Consider the following 14,098-nt stretch of genomic DNA (forward strand, 5'->3'; position numbering starts at 1 on the left):
TTTTTTCTAGAGTTATTTAGTGTTCTCCTTCTGGTGAATTCTGTGCACATAATTAATGTCTGCATTAGTTTTCTACAATTTATTAATTTGAAAACATGAGATTATTATGCATCCCAGTGTAGTTGTGAGAATGTTAATAAATTGTAAAGCATGTTATAATTGGTAGTCACTAAGTTATTCTGTAGATATATGTGAACTTTCTCTATTCTGTCCTTAGTAAGAGAAGATACACTAAAACAACAATAACAACAACAACAAAGCCTGTTTTGTCGTTGGGAACTTGGGTGTGTTATCCCACCATTTCTAGATGGGAGATATATTGCTTAATTTAGAAATAAAAAAAGTAAAACAATAAGTGAAATATATATGAACGGTGATATGAAATAATGATATTTATAAGAGTAAAAATTGGGCTCCTTTTACATATCTGACATGTACAAATGTTAAATCAACTTTGTTACATATTCTTAATGGAATGTTATGTAGCATTAAAATGTTTATGAAGACTTTATAATAACTTGGGAAAATGTTTAAATATTAGTGGAAACATAAAGTATGGAATACTACATATAAAAAAAAACTGGAAGGAAATACTTTAAAATATCAATAGTAGTGGCCCGACAAGTAAATTTTTTCTTTGTCTGTTTTCCTGTGGTTTCTAAATTTTCTGTTACCTTTAAGATAAAGTATAAACTTTATTTGATAAGTTGTGAATTGCTGTTGAGAATGGTACTCTGCTGTTTATTCATAGGTGTGAATCACAATAAAATGATAGGGATGCCAATAAATTGCTTTTTAATTCATTGGCATAGCTAAAGAGGTATGTGAGCAGACTTCTTTTCTTAAATAGCTGGCATACATTTTCTTTCTACGTTTTTTTCCCCCCACAGTTATTGCTGGGTTTGGCATTGGCACCAGTACAGCCTTTCATTTTCTGCAGAGGATTGCATGCAATATTTATATATTATATATCATTACTTAGAAATCAGTTTATGATAAAGGGAGCCAGAACTCTTCCACGGGGTTGCTTCTTTCTGTTTAAAGAGACATCTTTTCATTGGAGTGTAGTAATGGCTGTAGTACTTTGGCAAATAGCTATAAAACATGTAAACGTCCTCCGTTCTTGTATTAATCCATCAGGAAGCTTTCGGGGAGTCTTCTTGTCTAAAATATTCATAAGCAGCAGAATGTCCTGAATGCCCTACAGAATTTGTGCAGAGCCAAGGGAATGATTGATAGTGAAGTTCTGTTCTGAGTCACTCACAGTATGTAATTCTATTTGTCTTGCCAAATACGGGAGAACAGGCAACTCATAAAAGGTAAAGGTAATAGACACTGTATTTTCTTACATTTAAAGAAGAGCTTGGTGTGTCCACTTCACTGTACTCCACTGAATATAGCAATTTTTTTTAAATAAAATAAAATGCAGTTGCACCATTCTTTGTAGAGTGGTAAAAAGTTTTATTAAACAGATGTCATTTATTATATTGCATATTTCTCTTTGGTATATATTTGCCTGCCTGGGTGCATCTTAAGTAAATGAGGTTCAAATGCTTAGTTAAAGAAAAAACAGTCAGGGTGCCTACTATAAGCAGGGTATACAGTAGATATTCAATACATCCCTTAATGAATAAAAGTCACTATCCATCTTACAGTATTTTTTTTTTTTTTTGCGATACGCGGGCCTCTCACTGTTGTGGCCTCTCCCGTTGCGGAGCACAGGCTCCGGACGCGCAAGGCTCAGCGGCCATGGCTCATGGGCCCAGCCGCTCCGCGGCATGTGGGATCTTCCCAGACCGGGGCACGAACCCGTGTCCCCTGCGTCGGCAGGCGGACTCTCAACCACTGTGCCACCAGGGAAGCCCCATCTTCCAGTATTTTTGACATTAGTGTTTTTAAGATATCATTCAGTTTTCCATTAAATCATTGTTAAAACTGAAATTCTGTTCAGGCTAATCTCATGAGGTCAGGTAATGCAACAGACAAGCAATAGACGATATTGCAATTGCTAGGTGGATTTAGCACTTTGAACCACTCTTATTTCCTGAGGGCATGAGTCTATCATTTGCACTTGTTTGCAAGTCCCTGAGTTTTGGCTGAGTCAGGACCTTGGAATCAGGTCTGGAGTTCTTGCTTTTGGTTTTCATTCTTCAGAATATAACCTATCATTGTTTATGTCAGATATTGTGCTGCATTTTATCTAAAATGATTTGCAATGTATTGGAAAGATAGAATAAGTTAATTACAGTGTTCAAATTTTATTTTTCTTTAGTAAAAAGGTACTGGAGTTACAGAAATATAGCATCACTGTGAAGAAATTCTTGATGTATGAGACCATTGAAGTCAATTGGGACCTTCTACCTACAAGGAAGAGGTATTTGAACCAAGAGTTGATTATAAGTGTGTATAATTTGGTAGACTGTAATCAGTTAAACAGCAGGGGCCATATTTCAACATTATTCAATTTTCGCTTTGCACGTAGTAGGAAATCAATAAATATTGCATTAAGCAAAAACCTGGAAGAGTCTTAGACTGCAGGCAATAATCATTTAGGCAGAAATTGCCAACTGGTGGGTTTTCCACAGGAGACTCATTAGACCTTGAAATTTGGGTATTACTTTGACTGGTTTGTGTTACATTTTTCATTAAGCTCGCTTCTAATAATATCTCATGCTTTAGCATATCCCTTATCTTTATTCTTGACATACAGAATATAGTTACCTTCCAATCTTTGAGACACACAATAAATTTGCCCAGAAATTTGTCCACTAGGCAAAGAAAAAATTTGCTGACATAGGTAACCAAAGATATATACACATGTCTAACCTATCCTGAAAACATCTTCCTGTCGATTGTAATTTGTTGAGAATTTTTATGCTCTTTCCACTGAAGTGAAGAAAAGTTGCTTTTCAAGTGGTATTAAAACAAAGTGGAATTTGTAGTCCTCTAAGTTTGTTAGTTTTTTTGCCCCTATGCAGAGGGGCAAAGATAGAATAGGCTACTTTAAAAAAATGTTTCAACTTTTATTTATAATTTAAAATAAGCATGAGAGGAGCATAATCTGATTTAAATTTTATAGAAATCATACTGTTATATACTACTTTAGGGATTTGGGGGTAATGTAAGTGGAAAGAAGAACATAAATTAGGAGGCTATTGAAGTAATCCAGGAACAAGATGACAGTGGAGTTGGAGAATAGTGGACTGATTCAGGATTTTTTTGGAGGTGAAATTGATAGGTCTTGATAGAAGATATTGGAGAGTGAGGGGAACTGTTATATAAAAAAATGGGCTGACTTGTCTAGATTTAATTTGAAAATATGAAAGAAGATTGCAAAGAGTTTACCTCTCAATATTTGACGTTTTACTTTTAAGTAGACAAGAACTTAGTTGATGAGCTCTTTTTGATCAGAAAAATTAAAAGAAGGCAGTGAAGTTAGTGGTTACAAGAACAGGTTTTGGACTCAGACGCTAAGGGTTGAACCCCAGTTCAATCAGGAGCTATTTACGTGAAGGAAAATTACTTTTATTTTCTATCCCTCAATTTCCTCATTTATAATTGTACCTATATGGAAGGTTCTGGCTAATAAATGAAGCAATTCACCTAAAGTACTTGGTACACTGTGGCCCAAGGTAAACACCCCATTGCAGCTATTACTTTTTTATAAAGTGGGCAGTTCACAGAGCCAGTCTAGATAGCTGAGAAGCAAGAAAAGGTGATCTCAGATATCTAGATATTTGAGGTGTACTGGGGTGAATTACCTGAATTTTGTCCTCTTCTACACAAGTTCAAGACTTTTAGGCTATCATATCTTTTGCAGAAATGAGTATCTGCCTTTGAAATATCTTGCTCACATGGAAAATTGAAACTATATAGAAATATTTTTAAACAGTTAAATTTACCATTGAAATTTTTATTTTTCTTAAGCCTTGAAAAAAATGTTTTACATGACACTAGTCTTTCCTAGTAATACACACTGGCCATCTACCATAAGAGCCGCCTTACAGCAACACTTGGTTTTTCTCTAGTTCTTTTATTAACTGATATTCCCCTGGAGAGTCTGATTCCCTAAACGTGGTATGAGCTGACAACATGGATTTAAAGGCAGAGGATCAGTGCTGCTCTGATTATTGATGTTGCCACATGGGAGGTTCTGGCAACAGAATGGGTCGTTTCTGTCTGTCTCTATGGCTGCCCCTCTGAGGGGTACTTAAGAGCAGGAGCCATATCAATGGGAGGCAGTCTCATTAGTGCTGCAGCTGTCATCAATTAAAACTTCTCCTTGGCAAGGATAGTTCCTCTTCCCTCCACTTTGCTTGTAGTGCAAGTGTCTTTTTTTTTTAATAAATTTATTTATCTGTTTATTTATGACTACGTTGGGTCTTCGTTGCTGCATGTAGGCTTTCTTTAGTTGCCGCGAGCTGGGGATACGCTATGTTGCGGTCCACAGGCTTCTCATTGTGGTGGCTTCTCTTGTTGCGGAGCACGGGCTCTAGGCATGCAGGCTTCAGTAGCTGTGGCATACGTGCTCAGTAGTTGTGGCTTACGGGCTCTGGAGCTCAGACTCAGTAGTTGTGGCGCACAGGCTTAGTTACTCTGCGGCATGTGGGATCTTCCCGGACCAGGGCTCGAACCCGTGTCCCCTGCATTGGCAGGCGGATTCTTAACCACTGTGCCACCAGGGAAGTCCCCAAGTGTGTGTTTTTAAAGAGTATCTTGATTTGGCTCACTATTCCCATAGTTGACAGAGGAACAAATAGAAATAATATTTGCAACAACAATAACACCAGTAATGCTTATTGAGGACTTACCTGCTTTACAAAATTAAAAAAAATTTAATACAATTTAAAAGGCTATTTTCCATTTACAGTATTAAAAAAATATTGGCTATATTCCTCGTGTTGTACAATACGTCCTTGAGCCTATCTTACACCCCAAAATTTGTACCTCCCACATCCCCATGCTATATTGCCCCTCCCCCCGTAACCATTACTTACCTGCTTTTTATCATTTTTTTTTTTTTTTGCGGTACGCGGGTCTCTCACTGTTGTGGCTTCTCCCGTTGTGGAGCACGGGCTCCGGACACGCAGGCTCAGCAGCCATGGCTCACGTGCCCAGCTGCTCCACGGCATGTTGGATCTTCCCAGACCGGGGCACGAACCCGTGTCCCCTGGATCGGTGGGTGGACTCTCAACCACTGTGCCACCAGGGAAGCCCATGTTTTTTATCAATTTTATATATTTATCTTTTATGACCCTTGAAAAGGAGAGGAGAAATTGCTTATGTAGGCAAGTAAGTAGCATGCCCCTGCCCTATTTCATTCACTTGTCCAGCTTTTAATTTTCCTTATTTTGTACCTAAGAACACAGAGAGTGTTCTGAACATGGAGCTAGGGAAGCCTGATTGGGTTTGGATTGAGAAAGGGAGTGGTTGGAAGAAGAATGAGTGTATTTAGACTGGAGAGAAGTTGTGAATAGGAGGCTCTGCAGGCCTCTGTGGCGTTGCCTATAAGCCGTCCCAGTGTGTACTGTAATGGAACCAAACGATTTTGACTTGTGTCCCAACCTGGACTTCTGCTTTGGAGCTGGTTTAAGACTGAGCAGCAAAGCAGAACCAGGACTATATGTAGCTTGGGCATACTCTGTGCTTTCAAGAGTCCAGGTGTGACATTCTTTTTCTAAATTAAGGATTCACAGCCATGGGTACATTTACTCAGGTAAATGATATGATGAAAAGACTGCATGAGCCATTAGTGCAGTGGCAAGTGTTTAAATGAGAAGAAATGTGATATACATATAGATAGATATGATATAGATATCTAGATGTAGACAGATAACTGAAGTTTTGGGCGGAATGAAAATAGCACTTATTTGGGGTTTGGCTAGCCACTGAGGCTTTATTTAGTGGAGGCTGTTTGGAATGCTATTGGGATTTTGTTTTGCTGAGTAGGGTACATCAGCTAGGGGATTTTGAATATATCAGCTGGGGTGGGGAGTTGAAATAGAGGTAGCAGGGATTGATAGGGCTGTGAGAATTTTTTTTTCCTCTGTGACTGTAATATAACTTCTCTTTTGTCTTCTGATGAAAATTTGATTAAAATATCCTTTTGACATAGAATTCGTGTTTTATTTGGGTTTGTTTTGCCCTAAGATGTATTCAAGGAGCATCAGGGTAAGAGCCGAAATTGTGAAGCTATCCATACTTAAAACAGTTTACATGGTGAAGGAGAAGGGGATTGTGAAGTGCCCTCCTGCCCACTGAGTACAGCAAAGAGAAGGAGCCCAGAAAACATTCATCAATGGTCTCTAATGCCTTTTCTAATTCCTGTCATATGATAGATACTGAAGAAATGTTTGTTGAACAAATTTTTATATTTTAGAATGAATGAAAAAGAGGTGGCTGGAAAATGGACATGCAGAGAGTTTACTTCATGAAAATTACCCCAGTGTTTGGGAATAGAAATGTGCCCATGTTCACTCTGAGTGAGTGAAGTACTTGAAAGGTGTGTGTATGCGCTCGTGCATATGTGTGTGTATTTTAAGGATTAAAAATACGCAAGAACTCTGCAAGAAATTTCATTTCTTTTTGCGGTTTAAGAATAAAACCAGCAAACCAGTACATTTATAGTACTTGAACCTCTAATATTAAGAATTTCTATTTGGGGACTTCCCTGGTGGCACAGTGGCTAAGGATCCACCTGCCAATGCAGGGGACACGGGTTCGAGCCCTGGTCCGGGAAGATCCCACATGCCATGGAGCATCTAAGCCTGTGCGCCACAACTACTGAGCCTGCGCTCTAGAGCCCGCAAGCCACAACTACTGAGCCCATGTGCCACAGCTACTGAAGCCCGGTGCCTACAGTCCGTGCTCTGCAGCAAGAGAAGGCACTGCAAAGAGAAGCCCATGCACCGCAATGAAGAGTAGCCCCTGCTCGCCACAACTAGAGAAAGCCCGTGTGCAGCAACAAAGACCCAACACAGCCAAAAATAAATAAATAAATAAATAAATAAAAAGAATTTCTATTTGATCTCTTAAGACCATTCTTCTCCTTAATGTCGGGGAGACATTTTACTGTGGATGTGATGGTGGGTTATGGCAGTGTATCTTTGGTTAGGAAATAGGATAATAATTCATATAGAATGTATCTTGATTAGTTGTAGATTGCTTTCCTTTGAAGAACATGAAATGAAGCATGACTTTAAACCACTGTTTTTTTTTCTGATAAAGCAAGCTAAGTTTCTTCTAAGGATCTTCATCACAAGTGAAAACAAACAGGAATAAAACAAAGCGTATTATTTTTCTCTTTTTCAATTTTTTAATTTATCCTCCTTTTGGCTATATTGATGAAAAAAATAGATTGGAACCTAGTTGATTTATTAATTTAACTCTGATCAATGTGGATTGCTTGCAGGACTAGTTAAGTTAATGAGGAAAGTGACCAAAATGAATGGATTTTGAAGAGCCAGACCTGCATCATTCACCTTTAACACAGACTTATCTTTGTTTTAAATAATCAATTTGGCAATGAAGCAGGTAATCTTAAAGGGCAAAATCCTTTTTCTTATTCTTGTAGACATTGCCACTTTAATTCTAATTGTCTTTTTATGTCCAAAACAAGATGGATATATTTGAAACATTTGATTTCCTGAAATAGAGCTAGAAGTACTGGGACTGATATAAATGTAAGTGAAATCCAAGAAAACTTCAGCAGACAATAGCACTTGAAAATTTTAAGTTTTATTTTCATTGTCACTTCCGGAAAGCTATGCAATGGAGGAAGAAGAAATGTACGATGGAGAATGAAGTAATGTAATTAGGTACATATTCTGATCTTGAATTTTATGCTTTTAAAGGAGAAGTATATGCATGTGTGTGTGTGTGTGTGTGCACATGTATGTGTATATACATACATATACACAGAGGTCTCAAAACAACCCTGATTTAAAACCAGTAATGTGCCTAAGAAGAGCTTCTCATTTGATGTCTATAATAGAGTAAAATTCACTGCATTGAAATTGTAGCAAATAGAAATGAAACTTTATTCATCTTCTGTGGATATCTTCTAGTCTGGATATAGCATCTGACAGCGTTCTATTCTGATAATTTCTCTTTGATGTTTTTCTTCTTCCCCAAACAGTTTGTTACAATTTGGTATGGCTTATAATATGAATTTAGAGATGCATTTTCAACTTCTTCCCAGAGCGTATTGTTATCTTTTAGCAACTCTTTTGTTGGATACAGCAGAAGGCAACTTGCCATATTTTTCTTTTGAGGTGAATCCGTTTACAACAGCCTACTAGTGATTTGTAGCTGAAAAGAATCAAATCGAAGGCACACATTTATAAAAGAATTTCTCAGTCCCCAAGAAAAGGATTCTCACACCCTTACAGTGTATAACTCCCTCTGGGATCATGAGACAATATCATTTGTATAAACATATGTGGGTATTCTGTTTCTCTTAAGTCTATGTCTATGCAGTATAGACATGTATTTCTTTTTCTGTGAAAGTAGAGAAGGATTGATACAATGCATTGGAATAATTCTGATGTTCCAATTAGAATATTTCTGATAGTTCCAGAATATTAGGAGCTGTAGAAAGAATTTTAACTACTTCTGTTAGTTGTCCCAAAAAATAACCAGGTAGGAAACAGGTCTGATAATGCGTGGAAAGGTTATGGACTAATCGATGGGATCCTCAGAGGACGGTTGATGCCCGAGACTTGATTCCCAGTCTGCCTCAAGAGTTAGTACTAATTAAAGTAAAATGAGCAATAAGATACGATGAAGTAAATAGTATTTGATCAGGACTTAGTGGACAAGCACATGAAAAGAAGGGGAGAAGTGAAAGAAATACGGCAGCTCTGTAGTTTAGATAAACCAGACTCTTACTGTTTCCTGTTACAAACTTTAGAAAAAAGTCAAATACAAGATCTAAAAAGGTGATTTAGTTAGGTTTAAAGAATACAGTCCAAGAATACAGAGTATGTACACTTTGGTCGTCTAACCTCACCAAAAATTAGAATTAGACTGTTTAGATGAGGGCTTCACTACTGAAATCTGCCAGATACAATATCAACTGCATCAAGCCCTGTATCCCTGTTTATATCAGTTACCACAAGAAACCCAAAGCCCACTTGGATTATTTATTACTTGGATTCTCATTCTCATATGGCTCTGTGCAACTGCTAAGTAGGATCCCATTTCTCCCTTTCTTCCATTTCTTAAAACTCTTCTGCCCTCTAGAATACATTTGTCATAAGCAAAAATACCTCATCTTTAGAGCTCAGCATCGTCTGTTTCTTCCATTTTTTTTTTTTTTTTGCCATAACTTAAGTCAAATACTAAAGATAATATTTTGCCTCTGTAATTCTAGATGGGTGACTGCTTCCTTTCCCATACTCCTTGAACCAGTGGGCTGGGAAATGGTATAGACATACTAGCTCTTCATTGTTGTTTTCAAATTTTTCACCCTTTCTGCCCCTAAAGAGCCACAGCTTTAAAACTCGTATCATCAGATTATAACACCCGCTGCACCCTTGCACAGTCATTTGGAGACCCCAAGTTGTTTCTCTTAACTCTTTGAAGATTTCAGTGTCTGGATTACTGTCATTCTTTCTAGATTACCCCATTCACAATTTTGATGGGTTCAATAACCAAAGCGGAAGATCGTTTTAATACCCTTGTTTTCTTGATTCTTCCTTCTCCTGTGGTCTTCCCTCCTTCCTACGTCAGCTACTTATCCTCATGGTCACACTCTCAACTTTGTTACTACCACTGACTACTTTCCATCTTAAATATTAATTTCAAGGCTTCTCCCTCCTGTGTATCCAGCTTATTCCCTCTAATATATGATCTCCAAAAATACTTTGTACCCATTGAGACATACAGTCTTTTGGTTATATAACTTTTAAAATGTCTCTCAATATAGTGGCCATGAGACCGCATCTTGCAGACCTCCTACTACAGTGACTGAATTGACACAGGACCCCAGCAGCTGCATTCGCCACCTGAAATCCATTGCATTTGCACCGAGACCAGTGTCTGAGTTGGTGGGCATTTTAAGGCAGACCCATTCTTGGGAGACACGGAACTCCTTTGCCAACTTTGTCTCAAGGACTCTCATGGTTTGCTGAACTTTCCTTAGACTGCATGATAGTCTAGGATACTTACACCCAACCTTGCATCCCACTTGTCAGATAGATTGTGTCATGGTCTGGCGGTTCTCCTAGCCCTCTCTGCCTCCATTCCTATTTCCTTTTACAGAGGCATTCTCCCTCATAAGATTTTTACACTTTTAATTCTATTTTGCATCTGATTCTTGGAGGAGTGGGACTAAATACTCACTCTGCTCATATCCTTACTTCCATCCTTACCCATATTAGACTCCATAGTTCACTCACTTTTGTACTCCTTCAACTCTCCCACTCCTTTTTCACTTTGTCACACTTGCCTGGCAAACCCCGAATCCTTCTCATAGCCAGTGGTTTGCCTACTCTGTGCCTGCATCTCTGTAGCTGAAGATGTTGGACACAACACCATTCTGAATCATCTCACTTAAAATGCAAGACCAGCAATGTTTAAGGGTGATCCTCTTACGCCTTCTTATTTCACATAGGGCCTTGTGGACTGTTGAAGAGCTTTGGAAGATATGATCGAAAATTTATGTTTTAAAAGGATTCCTCTAGTTGCTGGATGGCTAAATGACTCTCGTGGGTTATTCAGAGGTTGTTTACTTGCCCCCCCCCCATGTTTAGTCTCTCTGTCTTCCATTAATATTTAGCTGGTCACTTGGTTACCCAAAATTAAGACTGCACTTTCCAGGCTGCCCCCGACCCCAACCCCCTTGCAGTTATGTGTGGCAATGAAACCAAATTCAGCCCTAGGGATGGAAATTGGAAATGTTAAATGTAACTTTCAGAAACTGACTTTTAGAAGAGGGAGACTTTCCTCTTCAACCTTCGTGGCTACATGCTAAATCAGATATGGACTTATGGCTGAAGCTTGCATGGACATCTTAACTGTGAGGGAAATCTTCTTCATTGTGGAGGAACATGATAGGAGTATGGGTTACTGATATCATAGAACATCATACCAATCCTGAACACTCTCTACCTGGACTATTTCACATGTGAGAAAAATAAACTCCTGTCTTGTTTAAGGTCCTGTTATTTCCGGTGAACTGTCATATACACAAATACCTAATCCTAACTGATACAGGAGGAAGTGAAGACACAAGAAAACCTATCGTGAGGTCATTTCAATAACCCAAGTGAGAAAGAACTGTGGCTTGGACTAGGTAACAGCAGTGGAAGTGGTAAAAATATTCAGATTCTGAGTGTTTAATCTGGTGGAATATTTGCTTGTGACGAGTAAAGGATAAAAAAATGTCAAAGTGATCCAAAATCCAAAGGTGTGAACCTGGGTAACTGGTGATGCCGTAAACAAACAAACAAAAAACAAAACAACAACAACAAAAAATGGGACCACAAGAGGAGAAATAGGTTTAGAAGGGAAAAGGATGAGCTCACTTTAGACACTATTGTTCTCTGTTTGAAGTTCTGCCGGGATCACATGGAGCTGTTCAAGATTTCTAAAACATTCAGATGTAGATCTGTGGATTATTCACATTGAGTTGATAGGTGGTCATAAAAGCATACAGGCTAAAGCAAAAGAGAAAGGAGGGGTGAGGATACTATTCTCTGGATTAATTCTCTACTGGGGATATCCGTAGTTAGAAAGCTTTATGTGGTATTGAAGTATTCAGTGAAAAGATGCACTAACCTTTCCTAAATTGTAAGATTAGACAATGGCTGCTTTTTGTTTGGCTCTGTTTTCCCATTTAAAAGAACATGTTGGGCTTCCCTGGTGGCGCAGTGATTGAGAGTCCGCCTGCCGATGCAGGGGACACGGGTTCGTGCCCCGGTCCGGGAAGATCCCACATGCCGCGGAGCGGCTCGGCCCGTGAGCCATATCCGGCGCGTCCGGAGTCTGTGCTCCGCAACGGGAGAGGCCACAACAGTGAGAGGCCTGAGTACCGCAAAAAAAAAAAAAAAAAAAAAAAAAAAAAAGAAATAAAAAGAAAAGAACATATTCTTTCTTTATTTATGAAGGGCCTGAATCCAAATTCTCTTCAATGAAATTATTTTGGTAACTTTGGGTGAGTATTCTACGGACTAGAGGTTATATCACTAAATTATCACACATTTGGTACAACAGTTCAAGAAAGCCTTTTATGTGAAAGGCCAAAATTAGCATAGGAACCAAAGAAGAATATAGCATAACTTCTTTTTGCACCCAAGGAGCAATCTTTTCATGTGGATATGTTGGCAAAATGATGCTTACATTTAGGCCTACTTTGAAAATTAAAGCAAAAGGCCTCTCTTTTGGGAATAAAAAGCACAGCTTAAAGTAATTTTTTTCAGGAAGTTTTCTTGCCTTGAATATAAAAGATCCTCTTATATATTGTTTTATTGACAGTATGGTCTGGCATACAATATAGTGACATATGAGCCTTGTACACACCAGAATTCTTTTTTTTTTACATCTTTATTGGAGTATAATTGCTTTACAATGGTGTGTTAGTTTCTGCTTTATAACAAAGTGAATCAGTTATACATATGCGTATGTTCCCATATCTCTTCCCTCTTGTGTTACCCTCCCTCCCACCCTCCCTATCCCACCCCTCCAGGTGGTCACAAAGTACCGAGCTGATCTCCCTGTGCTATGCGGCTGCTTCCCACTAGCTATCTACTTTACGTTTGGTAGTGTATATATGTCCATGCCTCGCTCTCGCTTTGTCACAGCTTACCCTTCCCCCTCCCCCATATCCTCAAGTCCATTCTCTAGTAGGTCTGTGTCTTTATTCCCGTCTTACCCCTAGGTTCTTCATGACATTTTTTTTTTTCTTAAATTCCATATATGTGTGTTAGCTTACGGTATTTGTCTTTCTCTTTCTGACTTACTTCACTCTGTATGACAGACTCTAGGTCTATCCACCTCATTACAAATAGCTCAATTTCGTTTCTTTTTATGGCTGAGTAATATTCCATTGTATATATGTGCCACATCTTCTTTATCCATTCATCCGATGATGGACACTTAGGTTGTTTCCATCTCCGGCAATGAACACTGTGGTACATGACTCTTTTTGAATTATGGTTTTCTCAGGGTATATGCCCAGTAGTGGGACTGCTGGGTCATATGGTAGTTCTATTTTTAGTTTTTTAAGGAACCTCCATACTGTTCTCCAGAGTGGCTGTATATATTTACATTCGCACCAACAGTGCAAGAGTGTTCCCTTTTCTCCACACCCTCTCCAGCATTTATTGTTTCTAGATTTTTTGATGATGGCCATTCTGACTGGTGTGAGATGATATCTCATTGTAGTTTTGATTTGCATTTCTCTAATGATTAATGATGTTGAGCATTCTTTCATATGTTTGTTGGCAGTCTGTAGATCTTCTTTGGAGAAATGTCTATTTAGGTCTTCTGCCCATTTTTGGATTGGGTTGTTTTTTTGTTATTGAGCTGCACGAACTGCTTATAAATTTTGGAGATTAATCCTTTGTCGGTTGCTTCATTTTCAAATATTTTCTCCCATTCTGAGGGCTGTCTTTTGGTCTTGTTTATGATTTCCTTTGCTGTGCAAAAGCTTTGAAGTTTCAGTAGGTCCCATTTGTTTATTTTTGTTTTTATTTCCATTTCTCTAGGAGGTGGGTCAAAAAGGATCTTGCTGTGATTTATGTCATAGAGTGTCCTGCCTATATTTCTGGCCTTACATTTAGGTCTTTAATCCATTTTGAGCTTATTTTTGTGTATGGTGTTAGGGAGTGATCTAAACTCATACTTTTACATGTACCTGTCCAGTTTTCCCAGCACCACTTATTGAAGAGGCTGTCCTTTCTCCACTGTACATTCCTGCCTCCTTTATCAAAGATAAAGTGACCGTATGTGTGTGGGTTTATCTCTGGGCTTTCTATCCTGTTCCATTGATCTATCTTTCTGTTTCTGTGCCAGTACCATACTGTCTTGATTACCGTAGCTTTGTAGTATAGTCTGAAGTCAGGGAGCCTGATTCCTCCAGCTCCGTTTTTTGTTC

The 14,098-nt window shown here is 38.5% G+C and overlaps 1 protein-coding gene across 1 annotated transcript in view; it reads left to right on the forward strand.

Annotated features, from left to right (window-relative positions):
- NDUFA4 (NDUFA4 mitochondrial complex associated) overlaps positions 1-14,098 on the forward strand; it is a 133,608-nt gene that overhangs the window by 101,987 nt on the left and 17,523 nt on the right. Inside the window, exon 4 of the mRNA XM_079931065.1 lies at positions 2,273-2,374. Coding sequence (XP_079787191.1) covers positions 2,273-2,374 — 102 coding nt within the window. The remainder of the gene's footprint in view (positions 1-2,272; positions 2,375-14,098) is intronic.

Source organism: Stenella coeruleoalba, assembly GCF_951394435.1.
Source record: "Stenella coeruleoalba genome assembly, chromosome: 9".
Classification (NCBI taxonomy): Eukaryota; Metazoa; Chordata; class Mammalia; order Artiodactyla; family Delphinidae; genus Stenella; species Stenella coeruleoalba.